Source organism: Brachyistius frenatus, unplaced genomic scaffold (genome assembly GCF_029030835.1).
Source record: "Brachyistius frenatus isolate BFR_SWC_R1_liver_20210118 unplaced genomic scaffold, ASM2903083v1 Contig_12, whole genome shotgun sequence".
NCBI classification, from domain to species: Eukaryota; Metazoa; Chordata; class Actinopteri; family Embiotocidae; genus Brachyistius; species Brachyistius frenatus.
The window spans coordinates 6,663,662-6,680,660 of NW_027210611.1; the positions used below are offsets into that span (position 1 = coordinate 6,663,662).

General features: G+C 43.2%; 1 protein-coding gene across 10 annotated transcripts in view; it reads right to left on the reverse strand.

Annotated features, from left to right (window-relative positions):
• LOC138617450 (microtubule cross-linking factor 1) overlaps positions 1-16,999 on the reverse strand; it is a 74,682-nt gene continuing 57,683 nt past the window's right edge. The window contains exons 11-18 of one of the 10 annotated variants that reach the window (XR_011310664.1): positions 16,012-16,284; positions 12,618-12,959; positions 10,708-10,787; positions 8,554-10,132; positions 8,326-8,350; positions 6,304-6,370; positions 5,994-6,051; positions 1,403-1,432 (exon numbers count right to left, since the gene is read on the reverse strand). Coding sequence is in view for 4 of the 10 variants with exons in the window: in XM_069692491.1 (XP_069548592.1) it covers positions 1,229-1,432; positions 8,554-10,132; positions 10,708-10,787; positions 12,618-12,959; positions 16,012-16,284 (2,478 nt within the window). In the remaining 6 variants the exon portion in view is untranslated. Of the gene's footprint in view, positions 1,433-5,993; positions 6,052-6,303; positions 10,133-10,707; positions 10,788-12,617; positions 12,960-16,011; positions 16,285-16,999 lie in introns of those variants that run through there. The other 9 variants (XR_011310662.1, XR_011310661.1, XM_069692492.1 and 6 more) reach the window with 9 other exon arrangements.

Genomic DNA, 16,999 nt, shown 5'->3' on the forward strand with positions numbered 1-16,999 from the left:
TCTTGTAAATACACATTCATGTTTATTTGACCATTTACTATTTACATAAGACTATAGATCATTAGACTTTTTTTTGACATAGACTTTTCATTTAAAACATTCATATTTTTTTCCCCCCATAATCCCTTTTTTTTTTCTTGTCAAAAGAAAAAAGTTGTTCATATCCAATAGTAACAACTGTACAAAGACAGCCCGGTAGGTACAATAATTTACTTAAAAACTGGTCTTATTTTAGTCAAAGCAAATCATGTGACAACAAAAAAAACAAAAAACAGCTCAGGAGTTCCCGTCACGATGACTTTTCTGTTTTCCAACAGCTGAGCCGAGCGACCACAAAAAAAAAAAGAAGACTAGAGCTCGTATGTACATGCACTAAAGTGCTAGTGTTCAAAAGGCATGCAAATATTTGACCGATATTTGTACAACTGCCTTCCAATTAATGCATAAGGTTATTGTCACCCATCTTTTACACGTCTACAGAGCCAAACATTCATCCCAACGTAAAAATAAATATGGACATTAGCATCAGAAATGACATCATGTGTCTCCGCTTCGGACCCGATGAAGCAGAAGGTTTTGTTGTTGTTGTTTGCTTGTTTTGTCTTTCTTCTCCTTGAAACTAAACAGAAAAAAAGTTACGCTTAAAAGGCTGGTTAAAAAAAAAAAAAAAAAAAAAAGGACGCTCTCATTAAAAAAAAAAAAAAAAAAAAAATTGGCATGAACCTACACAGGACAGAACAAAGAAGAGAAATCTGTGTAAAAAAAAAAAAAAAAAAACTAAAATAAATGTAAACAGATGAAAAAAAAAAAAAAAGGGTGTAAACTTCATACAAATGCAGCAGCTGACCAACAGTTTTCACCTGAAAGAAGGTTGAGATTTGTGGCTTAGAGAGATATACATGTATTAAATACATATATATACACACAGGTGGGGTGATCAGGAACTCAAGTGTACAGGCACCTCTTATGGAAATGTAGTTTTTAGGTCTTTTTTTTTTGTATTGGTTTTACAGTACATTCCAGGTTCTTCTAGAAGAGGTTCTGGTTCCTCAATGGTCAGCTGGTGCTACTGGGTGGATCCCATTCCCCCCCCCCCCCCCTCGCCCCGGCTCCGTCTTGTTGGAGTCTCTGGATGTGGAGGGGTAGGGAGGGGGGGGGGAGTTTCTGAGGTACTGGGTCTTTTTTTAGGCTGAGGTGGAGGAGGGTGAGAGGAGGTAAAAAGACGACCTCACGCCGGCTCCTCGTCCTCCAGGATGGTCCTCCGGTGTCCCGGCGGCGGGAAGGTGAACTTCCTCTTCGATCCCTCGCTCCACTTGGGGGAGGAGGAGGGAGAGCGGGCAGCCCAGCGCGACGGGGGTCGGCGGTTGGCCGGGCGGGCCGGTCTCAGGAAGCAGGAGTCCAGGGGCGGAGCCACCGGAGAGCGAGGCAGATCCTGCCAACGACAAGGAGCCGTCAGAGAGAGGGGAGGAGCAGAGAGGCGCGTGAAGCGGTTCACCGCCGAAGAAAACAGGAAGTGGACAGATTCAAGATGAGAAACATGAATGAAAGTGAAAGGAAAGTGAGCAGCGCGCAGATGTACAGATGATGTGCAGAAAAAAAACCCAACAGTGATGATTGTTGTTTCAGGGCAACAGTTCCCTTTTATGCAAATCTGATTTTAAAATAGAGGAGTGGCAGTTTATTAGGTACGCCTAATTGTATCAGAACAAAAGAGGAAGCAGATTATTCAGCTTGATCTCATTCCCAGAGCGTCAAACACTGATGTTCGTGTCAAACCCGTTAAAGAGATAAAACACAAGGTGGCGTCGGGACCGTTTCGATCTGGGCTGCAGAGGAGGTCATGTGACGCAGCACAAAGATGGATAAAGTCCACGTAAGGATGCGGCTGGGAGCGGTCGCAATAGACGCAGGATTATCATCGTGGAAACCAACGTTTGTGTCCGCGAGAAAGCAAGAGTCAACGTGGATTTCTTTTAAGTCGTGCAAGTAAACTACTTGCGTTAAATTCCTTATTTTAACACAAACCACGTGGTTTTCAGTGCCTAAACGTGCGACACCTTCATATGAGACATTAGCAGGCTGTGATTAAACAACAGTATTTGGCACTCTGGGATGGCAACAGGTTGATTATTTCTTTGTCAACTGCTGTTTCCAAAGTCTTGAATTTCATTGACTATATCACAACATTAGAATTAGGACCTGATTCACAATGTTAAAGTCAATAAAATGCTGTGGACACATTGGTTACAGGAGTTTAGACGTCTTGAGAAACATTAACTTTTCACTGTTAAATAGCCTAATTTGAGTTTACAAGGGCTGCGTCAGAAAAGTGCTGACTCAACTGACTCAACTCTAAAGTTGGGAAATACCTTCAAATCGAAGTTGCACCAACACAACCGTGTTAAGAGTTGATGAAAGTTGCAACAGCCGTGATTGTTTTTACACCTAATGACCTAAAGATGCACACCTGTTTCCACGATCACTGGTTTGAGTGAACACTGCAAGCCAAACACCACGTTACTTCAAGTGACTCAATCTAAACTGTTTTTCTGTTATTTGTGTAACTTTTACTGGTTAACTCGCAAAAAAACAAGACTAAAACACACGTTATATGTGATATTAGAGCTCCCTGAAAAAGGTTGGGAACAAAAATTAAACCAAATTCTTTTCTGGGAGCCATTTCAGAGAGCGTTGATATATCTGACTTGGTGCTTAATAATACAGATGTAGCTCGAAAATAGAGAAACATGGATGTCTCAAGTTACACAAAGTCCAGTATTCAAAGTGATTAAATCCAAATTGTATGGGTGTAATTGTGAATTTGCAATGCACAGTATTTTAAGCCTTATATGTGGAAATGTTTACAGCTGAAATATCACTTCTTTTTTTTTTTTTTGCCACTGAGCAGTCAGAGGACACTGGAGATGTCAGATGAAGGACAAAAGTGTTCTCCTTTATGTCCATGACTGAGATGTTTCATGCAGAATAATGCATAGAGGGATTTATAAATCAATGAATGCATATTTCTTCTGTAGTCCGGGCGATGATTAGCTACAGAGCTTTATGCATTTGTCACCTGGATGAAAACAGGAAGTGAGGGAAAAGAAAAGGGTGATAGGAAGAGAGAAAAAAAAAAAAAAGTGAGTGAGTTTGCGTCCCGCCTCACAATGATGTCAAGAGTGTGATTGAGTGCAGATCACACCACTGGGTTGATTTATAAATAGCTCATCTCCAGGCGTTACAATTTCAGAAGAAGGATGGGGGTCATCAAGACCGCCAAGCAACAATCTAGTTCTGCTAAAAATACAAGGCAGTCAAGCTGCGGTGGTGTGAGAGGATGACTGGAGGAAAAATAATTCAGACGGATGGGATGGACGGATGCACCGGTGAGAGATGTGTTTCACAATCTGCAGGAAGTCCCGATAAACTGGTCGGAAAAACAAGTCACAAAGATGGACGGGCGGCGGCGGCGTCGAACAGACGTCACCACCGATACATCGTTCGTTAATTAATAAAACGGATGGATCGTCTCCACACAGGAAACACAGCCAAGCCGTTTAATGGACGGCTTGTGGGTTAATACAAGATCTTCTAAGTGAGATCACACAACAGGTCATGCACCAGTAATGTGTACAGGAAGTCAGTGTACAGGAGTGGCTACAGAAAACAGCCACGTGAACAACTTCACATCAACCACGACTTTTCAGTAGAAGCTTCGGCCTTAAAAGGAAAAATCCACCTTAAAACATTTTGACACTGTTGTGAAAAGCAGAGGTAAAAATGACAGTTTTTGCTTATGTGCTTTTGAATTTCTCCGTGGTCTGTTGACGGAGACACGGAGGCTGATTGCATTTCAAAATCCTCCCAAACGTTGTTCACAGTTGTGAAGCTGCTACTGACCGAATTCAAGGATGTTTTTCAGGTGAAAATTTCAAAAAAAAAAATGCCAAGAGCTTTGGGTGTGAACCCACCTTGGATTTACAGGAAAATACAGCAATACTTAAGAAAAAGACTAAAATGTCTATTTATTTAAGATTCTCACCACTGTCCAGAAAAATGGGAATGATGCGCTCACAGGTAAATGGGTTTACTCTAAAGCTTGAATTTAGGCTATTCAACCTGATATCACGCCAAAGTTTGTAATGCACCGTCAGTCCACTAGGGGATATCGTGTCCGTTTCATGTCGCCTAGCAGCGAAAAGTAAAGTGCCTTCAGTTTAGGCACCAAAAAACATGTGGTTAGGTTCAGGAAAAGATCATAGTTTGCATTAAAATAACTCATTTTACATACGTAGCATTAGGTAAGTTAGTTAACGTACATTAAATAAGTTAAATACAGTTTGTTATATATGTAAGTAACTTTTTGTTAGTCCACTTTGACGACTGATTTTTCATGGACACGTACACCTGTCATCCTGGACTTTTCACGTCTAACGAGGCAAAACAGGGCACTGACACGGTACCCTCTAGTGGCCTGATGGGTGTATTACACGCTTTGGCGTGATACCGGGCTGGTAGGCTATATATACTTCTGGCAACAAATCCATAACACAAGGTTCTGGCAGATTTTCTAAAAATGTTTCTAATGCAATTTGAGAATCAGAAATTACTCATTGAATTAATAAACCTAATTTCTCTCACTTCTTCGCCAAACACCTCCCGGGATGTTCAGTACGACATGGTGAGAAAATAAACTTTTGAAAGCGTTTAAAAGCGTATCCGAAAGGGGGATTTTTCCTTTAATCATGCAAATGTACCAGAATAATCAGTTAATTTCCACCAAAGATCACAAATGACCAAGAGAGGTGCACAGGAAGTGATGAGTGTTAGCAGCCGTCTTCATCGGTTAATCTTTTGGAGGACTTTGTTAGTGTGACAGGAAATGTGAGGGCGAACTGTAAGAAGAGGAAAGAAAGCACTGTATGGAAAAATAAGTGAAAAAAATAAAATAAGTGAAACATCACAAGAAAACAACACAGTCCAGTCGTAAACATGGGAACGTAAAGAGGAGGACCTGGTAGAAACACAGTGTTAGAATAATCCAGGAAGGCCGAACGCAACAGACAATCAACCTGTGAATGTGTGAAACGTCCCAAAAGAGTCGTCTTTTTTTTGTGTCATGTTCACTGGTATACATTTTGGTTCAAAATGCAACACAACCAGTGCTCAAGACACAATCTGATGAGTAAATTCGCTTTAAAGGACCATACCAGGATTTATCCCATTGATAACAAATTGTACATATTTTAAGTTCCCGCCAAACTCGTTCCACTTTTTTCTGTAGGTATGACAATCAACTTATTGAAACTTGCTTTAGATGCATACGTCAGTTAATGTTTACGTTTTTAGTCACAGTTATGCTGCCACGGGACCTCTTTCTGATTTTAAGTGTTCCCTGCAGTAGTTTTGATTTTGTTTTAAATGAGTGCTAAATTTGACACAAACTTAAGAATCTTTGCTCCATGAAAAGTTATCAAAACAACTACAGCTCTCAGTGGCGATGGATCTCACTGACAGATGTAGCATAATAAATCTCTCACCTCGTGCAAGTCTCTTTGAAGTTGATTTTCATACCGCACAGGTGGAAAACTGAAGTAAAATCGAATAATCTAGAAGTGTCTGGTATGGTTTTGAAAAGTACTTGATGCGATTGATGGTTAATAGCATGCAAAAAAAAAATACCAGTATGGTCCTTTAAAAAAAAAAAAAAAAATACACAGATGATCTACCAAAAAAACAGAGCATGCACGCATTAACACGAAGAAACAGATGCATGGCCGTCGCACAACTTTCGACATCCACCCCGATGGCTTCACACACTGTCACTCTGCTGTCCTGTGAAGCATGCATTAATGAGGAGGGGGAGGTGGGGGGGAGGGGGAGGTCTGCGGGGCGTGAAGTGAGAGGTCCGTGTGGTTGGTGAACCCACCGCCAAAGGTCGTAGAGGAAGAGGAAGAGGAGGAGGAGGAGGAGGAGGAGGAGGAGGAACTTACATCGCGGAGACAAGCAGAGTTAGAGTCCCCAAGGAGTTGTTAGTATGACAGTGTGGTTCTGGATCAGAGCACAGCGGACAGGGAGGAGAGGAGAGGGGGGGAGAGGAGGAGGAGGAGGAGGAGGAGGAGGAGGAAAGATAGAGCGGGAAATGTTAATTGGTCAAATCGAGCAAAGTGGGGGAAAAGTAGATACATGATAAGTTTGGCATATCGAAGGCAGAAATAAGGTCTGTGGACCACACAGACGGCGGCAAACACATCACCCATTCACTTTAGACCCGGACACATCAGAAGGGGAGCGGAAGCTCACCTTCACGTAGGTGCTCACAGGCTGCTCAGGCGGTTTCAGAGACAATCTTAACATTCAATACGAAAGGCTGCAAATACACAGACATCAGTATGATGAAGTACCTTGATCTGACAGGTATATAATCCAATACAGTGCCGAGGAGATCAGCAAAAGATACATCAGCAATAACTTAATCATCAATTACTGCTTATTCAAGAGTCAAATGAAAAGCGATACTTCTCGTATCTGTTTGTTCAGCGTGACCCTGGAGGCAGCGGACGCTTAAGCTTATCTTAGCACAGGCGGGGAGCAGCTCATTCATTTGGCACCATCGTTGCTGCGGTTGCCCGGTAACCACCGGGCCGTCACCCACAATGCAACTTCACCACTCGTAGTGCGGAGATGGCTCTGGGGTAATGCTGCGTTCAAATGGAACTCGTGAGCTTGGCTAAATGAGGCGACGTGGACGTGGGGTGGGGCGGGTGGGGGTGGTGGTGGTGGTGGTAACGTAATGCAGGAAATGCAAATGCACAGAAAGAAAAGATGGCAATTTTGGGGAGATCAAGGTTTTCCTCAGACGTAGGCTATTATCTAAGTTATGAAGACAAACTCTACATGACTAAAATAAAAATCACACCGCAAAATGAATTTGCACAAACGTCAGCCAGCACGTCACGACCCGTGAACTCAAGGCCAACAGAAAATGTTGAGCTCCGTCGCGGCGAATGCCACAAAAGGGAGCCGTTCATGTGAACTCTTCTCGTGTACGCGGTAAATACGACCCCATTAAAACGCAGCATTCGTCTGGATCAGTGGGAGTGCCGCTCCGCCTCAGATTGGTTGTTACATTGTGGGCGGGATTCGGTTCGGGAAACAGCTGATTGTCATTTTAACAAGCAATCACAGCAGCGTAAATCTATCATGTAATCTATCCAATTTTACGACACAAAAGGCTGCACATGACCTTTTTTTTTTTTTTTTACATGTAGTCGTACTCCCTCACCTGTACGCCGATTTTGATGTGTAAAAGTGGTGCACTTCCCTTTAAAATGCAAATAATCCTCAAGTATGATACCCATAATACTGTGAATTTGCCTTTAACTGGTATCTTGATTGAATTTCCTGAAAAAGTGGCAAATTAAAATGTTTTTAATGGGGGTCTTCTGTGATATTTCCCCATTCAAAGCACACAGAGAAACAGTAAAATGTGAATTATATATCCACTTCGATACTATAATATGCACATATTGTGTGCTTACGTAAGAGATCAACAATCCATTATTTTTGCTTTGTTGAAGCTCCACTAACGGTCATAAAACTCTAATCTTCATCTGTCTGCTCTGAACATCAGCAGCTGGTGAAACCTTGATGTTAGTGGGTAAAATAATCAGCATATGTGGGATTACGTTGCACACTGCAGAGATATAATTTCAACCATACCATTTGTCTGGTGTACATTGTTTTAATGTACATCTTAATTACAGCAAATATCTACTTTTCTGAGGCTTACGGAGAGCCAAGTATGAGGCCTGTCGGTGGTGACAGGTAATTATTTCATTTTTAAACATGACCAGAAGACGGTTTTCTGTCTGTCATTTATTTTTCCCACAGGTCAGCTGAACGGGTGGTGAATAAAACGGTCCGATCGACATGTCAGAAGGCTAATTTCATGTTTTTGGTTTTTTTGTTTGGGTATCTGGAAGATCAAATTGCTCCAAAAACTGGAACCACTTCAAATTCTGGTTGAATATTTAATCGGAGGCTGCTGATAATGATTAATGCTGCAACTCTGCAACGGCGATCCCACTTAGATCGTAGCTGCGAGATCATTAATTTCACTTCTCCGGGTTATCAGACACATCAATCAGATTTCAGTCGGGCTTTCAGTGACAGTTAGAGCACAGAAGTAAAAGCCAGACTACAAGGACGTCACCACAGCAGAGAAGAAAATACAGAAGAAGAAGAAACCTTAAGGAGTGTCTACATACAGCAACGGAAGAAAAGTTCAGTACTGCTGAGGAGGGTTGAATTTTTTAACATTACCATCGCATCAGTCAGAGCTTTCGATCTGAGAAAAAAAGCAGGAACATTTTTAGTGATTGTGATCAGCTGATTTTTTTTTTTTTTTTTTTTTCTCTGATTAAACACAGAAGTTTGTCTTCAACCATTACAACGGAAATCCAATGTCAAAAAATATCAGTGTGTCATAAAACATGGGCCCCGGATCAAATGAGTGATGAAGCGATGAATCCAGTGCGTCTGTGTATTTACCTCGATACATCCAGACTGTCCTCTGTCTGAGTCGGCCTGCCTGCTGCTGTCTCTGCTGTCTCTGCTGTGGCTGCTCTGTCCTCCGGCCTGCAGCCTCCTCTCCTCCCTAAAGTTCTGCTCTTGCAGCTTCTTATTGAGGATGCGCGCTGTGTTTTCGGCCAGCGTGTAGCCCGGCGGGGCCGACAAGTCCTGCCGTGTGCTCACCACCTCCGGGTTTTTGTCCCCCTGCGTCTCCACGATCAGCTGCACGGGGCTGGGCGAGCGCCCGCGAGCGGTCCGCAGGCACTCCTGCGCGTTCCTGGGGTCCGCGGCGAGAGCGCCGTGGGCGGGGCTGGGCTCGGTGGTGGCGGGCGGCGTGGGCCGAGAGCGGCTGGGGGACTTGTTGAACTTCTGCATGGACTCGTGGCCGACGGGGGTGTGGTCGATGATGTTGAAGAGGCTGGAGAGGCCGTCGTTGATGGTGGTGTGGACGGGGCTGTCGCGGGTGGTGGTTGATCGGGCCCACGCCGACTCGCTGTTCCCTTTCTGGGGTGTGGTGGGGGTCGGGGCGCGGCTGTTATTGGGCAGCTCGGTCTTACTGGACGTGGACAGTTTGCGCTGGAGTTTAGGAGAGCCGTACTTCGGTGAACAGCAGGGTCGCTCGAACTTGCTCTGGACCACCGGAGAGTACTGGACCTTCCTCAGGCTGCGTGACGGGGAGGAGATGGGCGTGCCGCCTCCTTTCGGGGTGAGGCAGCGGTGAGGGCTGCTGGTCAGGTTCCTCAGCAGGTCCGTCTGCAGGCCCACGCTGATGGTCTGGGTGGTCTGAGTGCCACGCGTGGTGAACCCGTTGGTCTGGCAGGCGGTGTCCCGGACCACGGGCCCCGGCGGAGAGCGGATGGCGTTCCTCACGGAGATGGCCACCTCCTTCATGTCGTCGCTCATGTTTCTGGAGAGCTGCAGCTCCAGAGAGGAGGCGTAGCCCACCGTGGGGCAGATAGGAGGACTCGGAGAAGTCCTCAGCCCCCCACCCTCCAGAAGGCAGGGCCACCGCGCTGTGTTGAACACCTCGTCCGGCCCGCCGGCTCCCACCCCGCCCTCCCCTCCACCCCTGGCTTTGGTCCCCTTGGCGTACAGAATGTCCGGGTCTTGGGCAGTAGTGAGCTCAGCTGCCCCGGATCGGGTGGGGCTGTGGAGGAGGTGTACCCCGTAGTGTTCCACTCCCACCGCCGCTGCTTCGTTGCCCCTCAGCGGGGACTTGTGGCAGTGCTCGGGGCTGCTGATGGTGCTGGTGGTCAGGGTGGCGCTGGTGGTGAGGAACCAGGAGTTGGCTGGCTGGAATGGACCGGGACCGGGCTCCCCTTCCCGGGCCTCGGTGGGTTTGTCCGTCCACACTTCCCGGACCGGACCAGGGCCGGAGGAGGACGACGGGAAGTCCCAGCCCTTGTTGTTGAACTCCTCGATGTACTTGAGGTCATCCGGGGAAAGAGGAGGGGTGACGTCATCTTGGTCTGGATCGCCGTGGCGCGTTTTGTCGGGGAGGAACGGCGAGCTGTCCATCAACCGCTGGAAGTCGCTCATGGAGCACACCGACTTGGCTCTGGACAGGACACACACACACACACACACACACACACACACACACACACACACACACACACACACACACACACACACACACACACACACACACACACACACACACACACACACACACAATGTTATCATTAACCTCACATCACAACTTCCCAACCCGATCATGATCTCGTCTCTTTTGTATTCCCACTGCAGGAAACAGTAATCAAAATTCTGGCTGTATATCTTTTTTTGTAAAACAACTCGATGCTTTTCAATGTTTTAAAACTGTCTGAATTATTCAAGCGAACAGCGAGCTGGATCTCTTCCTTGCCAAAAAAGAAACCCTCACAGTAAAATCACTGTGGGGAAACTCCCTGTCATATCTAGTCACACTTAATAGAATCAAATGCCGATCTCCCGGGTGACCGAGGTGTAAGTTTGAGCAACAGAAATGCAGCAGAAGGCCGGATAATCTGCAGCTGGTCGGACCGGCTCTCTGCAATAAATTTACTGTTGACATCTATTAAAATGCAGCACCGTTTTTTTTAGTTTTTTTTTTTTAACTCTGTTTGACTTGACACTTTCAGGAGAGGTTACCTGAGAAGACTCCCGCCCTCCCTCATCTCGTCCTCCGGGTACGCAGGATCACCTTCTCTCTCTGAGATCTCGTTCAGAGCCTGAAACACAACAGACAGAATATTAAAACATGGAGATGGGTTCGGTGTAAAAAGAAAGAAATATGTCGCTTATTCTAACCTGAATGTCTGAAAAATAAATGGTGGCATTTTGGCTCACCTCAGCACCACAATGTAGTTGAATAAAGTTACATTTACACACAACATCAGACCATACGGCTTATTTTGGATTTTAAGACACTGATTAATAAATCTGTGCGACCTATTTTTGAGCCTCAGATTTTTATTTACTTTTAAATATAACTCCTTAAAGCATCAAATTTCATCAAACGTCAATTTATTCTGGTAATGCAAAAGCAATTGAGACTAAATTAGCCATATATACAGAATACCGCATATACAATCAGCGACGATGATATTTTTCCAGGCTGAAATTAAAACATAAAGTGAGGAGTAAGTACCAAAGGGTTTATTTTTGATTAAAATTTACATTTAGATGAACTTCCATTAGGAAGAAGAGTATCTATTACTCAGTTTTTCCCCACAGTGGAGCTGTTTGGACACAAACAACACAAGCTCATTTGGAGAAGTTTTATGGTTGTTTTTTATGCTTCTTTGGACCTGTGAGTCCCTTTGGAGTTCGAGTTAGGGAAGGTGAGATGGAAAGAAAAAAAGAGTTTACGGTCCAAACACAGGAGTGCTGAGATGTGTCGGGGTTTAAAACGCTGTTTTTACGTTATGGAGTAGTTTAAAAACCTGCAACAAATGAAACCGCCCTTAGTTATCAACCAATAAATCAATTATTAACTCAAATTTTTTACCATTAATCATCAACAGCCGTGTTAGTAGCTTTGAACTGAAACACGGTGGTCCTCTGAGATAAATACAAACATCAGCGTGCAGTCATGCTCACTATGACAACGCATCCATTTTCAACAAGTATACCTTCTTTATATAAAGCTGCTATTTTGAGTCCATAAGCGCGTTCACACTGACGAGTTTGGAAACATGCCGTAAACTAGAAGTGCCTGGGATGGTGTTCTCAATTCGGTGAAAAAGTTAAGTGTGAAACGTTGGATGCATTTCACTCTCAGTGAGCCATCGATGCAGCGAAAGTGACTGATTTTCAAACAGCTGAAATTGGCGCCTGATGCAGTTGCAGTCGTTGCAGCGAGTGCAATATACAAACATCTGCACCAAAGTGTTGTATTTTTCACCATCCTTTTGTTCGATAGACGACATCCGTAAATTGGTTGTTTGCAATGACAACACGTTCAGTTTTTGGTCAAACGAGCAAACAAAGCCAGCAGATACTGTATGTCGGCGGGTGATGGAATCAAATGTTGCGATCGTCTTTTCCTGTTTATTTTGAGACAACATTGCCCCCTCGAAAATCCACACACTAAGCCAGTAAGTGTACTGCCGTTGTGTGCTACATGGAAGTGTACGAAAGGAAGTCAATGTTGACCATTTTTAACATCTCAGATTAGAGTGTTAAGCATGCCAACATTTGCGAATTGACACTAAACGTAAAGATGAGACTGATGGAAATGTTAGTTGAATTCACTTATAAATATAAAGTATTAGATCAACTGAGATGTTGATTCACGATAGCTCTAGTTAGTACAATTTCATGTCGAGACGTCCTTTAAAACTAAAACTGTCAGTTTCATGGCGGTGCTTGAGTAACAGTCAGCGCACTAAAATCATTCATCCTCTGGGAACCATGAACATCTGAACATTTCAGCTCTACCCGGAACCAAGTTTGTATTTTGATCACCGTTAAATCTTCATATTGCTGTTCAAAGCTCATGTTGTGCTGGCGTCATGTGTTAATTTACAAACGAAGCTGACGTGACTTGAGGGTTTTACCTCCTTCATGCAGGGGAACCTCTTCTCACTCTCCAGTCTGCAGGGCGGGGGGACCTCCAGGCCGCTGAGGGGGTCCAGAGACAGCGCGTCCAGGAACAGGCTCTCCGTCGGGCCTTTCAGCCTCATGGCGGCGCCCTGCTCATCCAGCATGGCCTCCGAGTCGGAGTGGGAGCACGTGGGGTGGTGCGGGACGGGAGCGGACGTACAGGGGGACCGGGGGCCCCGGGGCGACCGCGGGACGCTGCAGGGGCTGTCCTGAGGTGAGAACACTCCTCTGTGGGCCGAGCTGCCGTCGGTGACGTCGACGGTCTCGCCCCGCCGCGTGTTCAGCTCTCTCTGCATCTGAATTAAGAAACACACAAAGAGTCTGAGAGCTTAATGTCTCCCGGAAGAAAGACGGTAAACAAACATAGTAAAACTCTAATCAACAAACCCTTTCAGTCCCGTTGTATTAAAGTTTAGACGGATGACGCATCTGAACAAGGTGAAAGATGTTTATGTCGCCGTCTGAAAGGTTTAAAATGAAAGAAATATGTCTCTTTCATTGAATTTGTGTAACTGCAGCAGATATTTTATGCAAATTTTTTCTGACGACTGATGTTATGGGTATATTCATAATTCATAAACTGAATGCTCTGGTCTCATTCATTTAATATCGGACAGTTTTATAATACTTTTTAGATTTTACTTTTTATATTTTACACAAATTTTACAGGCAATTCTTTTACGGTTATATTTCGTTGAGTTTTGATCCTGTGACATCTGTTTCATTGTTGTTGCTGCCTGAGTGAGGCAGGACACTGTTAAAACCAAGATCTTTAATTTCAACACAACACTGACGATTAAGTCGAGGTTCAATCAAAAACTAATTTAACGAAATTGCTTGACATGTTGGAGAATAATTTCAAATTTAAACCTATTGAGCTTCTAAATAGCTTAGCTGAGACCTAAGACTGGCAAAACAGGAGAACCAGCTGGCCTAATTTAGCCCAAAGGAAAAAAATAAATAAAAAAAATCATCTGACTTCCAGTCTTTATGCTAAACTAAGCTAATTGGCTTCAGCCATTAGCTTCATATTTACTTTACAGACAAGAGAGTGGTATCAACCATCTCAAAATATTTGACAACTACTTGTATAATTTCTGTGAAAAGACAAGTTTATATATCTATAAATGATTCTCTTTCAGTGAACAAACTGTACATTTGTAAGTTTTAACCTCCTAATTACAAACGGCGTACACGACAAAGCGACTAAATCGACAAACTTTTGGTATCTACCAGTTGAATTTCTAAAATATCAGAGCCTGACTGACTTTTGAGAAAGATAATGGAGAGTTTGCAAAGTCCTGTAATTTACTATTAGCCAATAATAACAGTGATTTTCTTTGAATAAGCACGTTGTTTTTTTTTAGCCTTAAAATGAGTTTCCTTATCAGAGTGACCTTCATGTTTGCTGAGTGGGATATTTTAAGATTGAAAAATAAACTAACATCGTTCCTAATTACCTCAAACATACTGAGCGTTTGCATATCTTATAATACTGTAATTGGTTGTTATTTTTTGCACATATTCAGCAGTACCAATATGTTTGCAATGAGCCAAAATTGGCCCCCGTACTGTCGCGGTCACTTCATTAGTGTGACTCTATAAAACATGGAAAACCCCTTATATGGTCCTTTGCAGTTAAGGTGCCAATTTCCTGTTAAGAAGGGGAACCTTTTGGCACATATATTAACAGCTTGCTTTCCGTTAATTTATCAGACTTTCAGTGTATCCTTTCACTCAGTAATCCTCATGCAACATTTGGGGTTAATCTCCGTGTTCCAGGCTTGAAGGTGAAAGAAAACCGGCCGCATTACTCATTCATTTTCACCCTGCAAGCCCGAGCGGGTTCAGCTGATGACCTGCGCTTTACAGTTTGCTGCAACATTGCTGAATAATGCATCTCTGCCTCCTGCTCTGTATCTCCATTCAGCGGTGCATCAGCATTTTTTTTTTTTTTTTTTTTTCTGAGGCAGAAAACGTGAGCTGTATTCAGAGCTGTATTCCTGCGCCTCCTGCCCTCGTATGATAATACTCTCACACTAGTCTCATACTAACCAACGCCCGGTCCTCCTTCCTGCCCTGAACCTCAGACACAAACGAGGTGCAACGCTGCAACTCTTCTAATTAAATCTCACAAAGGCCATCAATTATTCAGCGATGCTCCGTATTTATTGTATCTGGTACCAAAGAATAGAGAAGATAAACATCCTGAGTGTTTTTATCTCCGTTTCTTTCTACTGCATCTATTCAAAAATTGTAAAAACACGACCAGAGGGCAACACTAAAGATCATGTTTTATTATTCTATATTTCGTTAAGTATCTTTGTGATTTAATACTTCACTGTTTGTCTTTAAAACATGAAAATATATCTCCCAGTAACTCCTCATTACTCTCTCGCCTTCACTTCTCTCCGCTGTCCTCGGGTTTCTTTTGCAAGAGACATGTTGAGCTCACAGAATCTACCCGATTAAATAAAGATCATATATTGCTGTTTTTTCCTGGTCTCTCCTGCAAAAGAGGTTTTCAACCGTAATGGGACTTACATAGTTAATAAAAGTTTTAAAAGGTCCTGTCATCTCTCGGTACTCTCATCTATATTAAAGCATTAATTAAAAAAACAGTCAAATTACTCAGTTGTCAAAACATTGTGATTGTGGCAATAAAACAATTGTTTTTCCAACAAACATGTGAAAAACCTGTTTCTAGTTCCTCAAATGTGAGGATATGAAGCTTTTCTCTGTTTTATACATTTTATATTTTGGTTATAAATTGAATATTTTGGTTTTCGCACCATCGATCCGATTCAAATTTATTACTATTTCTTGTCTTTTTAAAGCTTTAACAGTTTATTTAAAAATATAATTAACACAATAACTGACCCCTATATATATCTTTTTTTAGAAGCTGTAACTCAAAATCCTTGGCATTTTAGTTCGATGAATGGCAGAATGATTGCTCGATCATCAACAGTGTTATGAGAGAAACTTCATTCCTGAAACTCAAAAGTAAAATGCCCTCAAGGTTGCATCTAGTAGCTGTTCCTGAGCTTTCAGTGCTATTAAAGGCCTCGATCCTTCTCAAGAGGCGGATTTGTTGTTGTCACGGAAAAAATAAATTCTCAAATTTCGTCTAAGGGCCTCTCGACCTTGTTGGTTTTAAAGTTGAGGTTTAAAGTTTATTCTCAACGTTGGAATAAGATCACAAAGAAAGGATGATGGGAAAACTCCAGAACAGCTCCTAAAAGACCGAAAAGTGTGATATTTTAATTTTTTTTAAATTTTCTTCTACTCCTTCCCTCTCTAATTTTCTACCACGACTCTTCTGTCTCTGTCTCTCCTCTCACTCACCCTCTCCATCTTGCGGTGGAGCTCCCTCATGCTGCCGTCCCACTCCTGTCGCTCCCGGTCGAAGCGGTCCAGGAGCTCGGTCCTCTCGCGGCCCCACCTCCTCTCGCCGTGCTGCAGCTTCCAGCGGAGGTCCAGCGACGTGTTGTGGCTCTCGGACAGCAGACGCCGGTTCTCCTCGCGCTCCTGCTTCTGGGCCCACTCGGGGTCTCCGCCGGGCTCCCCTTCGCCTCCCTGCGCCTCGGCTCGCGCCGTCCCGTGTGCCTCCTCCTCCAGCTGTAAGACACAGGAATGATAGTTGGGCTCAGTCCTTTACGCTGTGTGAAATATTACAAAGGGAAGTAGAATAAATACCAGAGAAGAAGGAACGTTTCCTGTTAAATGTTAAAAATGTATAGATCTATATTTCATTTGCCTTTATTATATTAGTGTGAAGGCAAAGCGTATATACAACCAAAGCTAATTGGCATAATGATGAAAGGATGTGATTTCTTTTGTAATTTCAGTGAAACATTGCTTAATGTTCCAGACATAAAATGAGCCTCAACCAATTTTATTTTATCAGAATTTTGTTGTTGTTGTCTCCCCCTCCTACAGTTCAATATGTTTTTAAAGTTTAAAAGTGATGAAAGACACGGTTCCACAAAGTTTTGAACGAGTACACAAACAATCTTTTTCCCTTTTTTCTTCATTTTCTTTGTTGAAATCTTAATGTTGATTTTTTTTTTTTTTTTTTTTTGTATCCGTATTTCTGTGTTTGGGTTCAATAAAAATGAAAACAGAAGTGTAGCCAAGTGCTCACCCGTCACAAAATAATGAATCAGTGTCAAAGCAGACGGGAGAAATGACTAAGACAAATCTGGAGAAGAAAAATAAAACGCTTATTTGATCAAAATGTTTGAAAGAGACAACGATTAAATGGCTCACTGATCAGTGGCATTTTACTGAATGTCACAGATGCAATCGCTCATTAAAAATAAGCCAGCAGTGT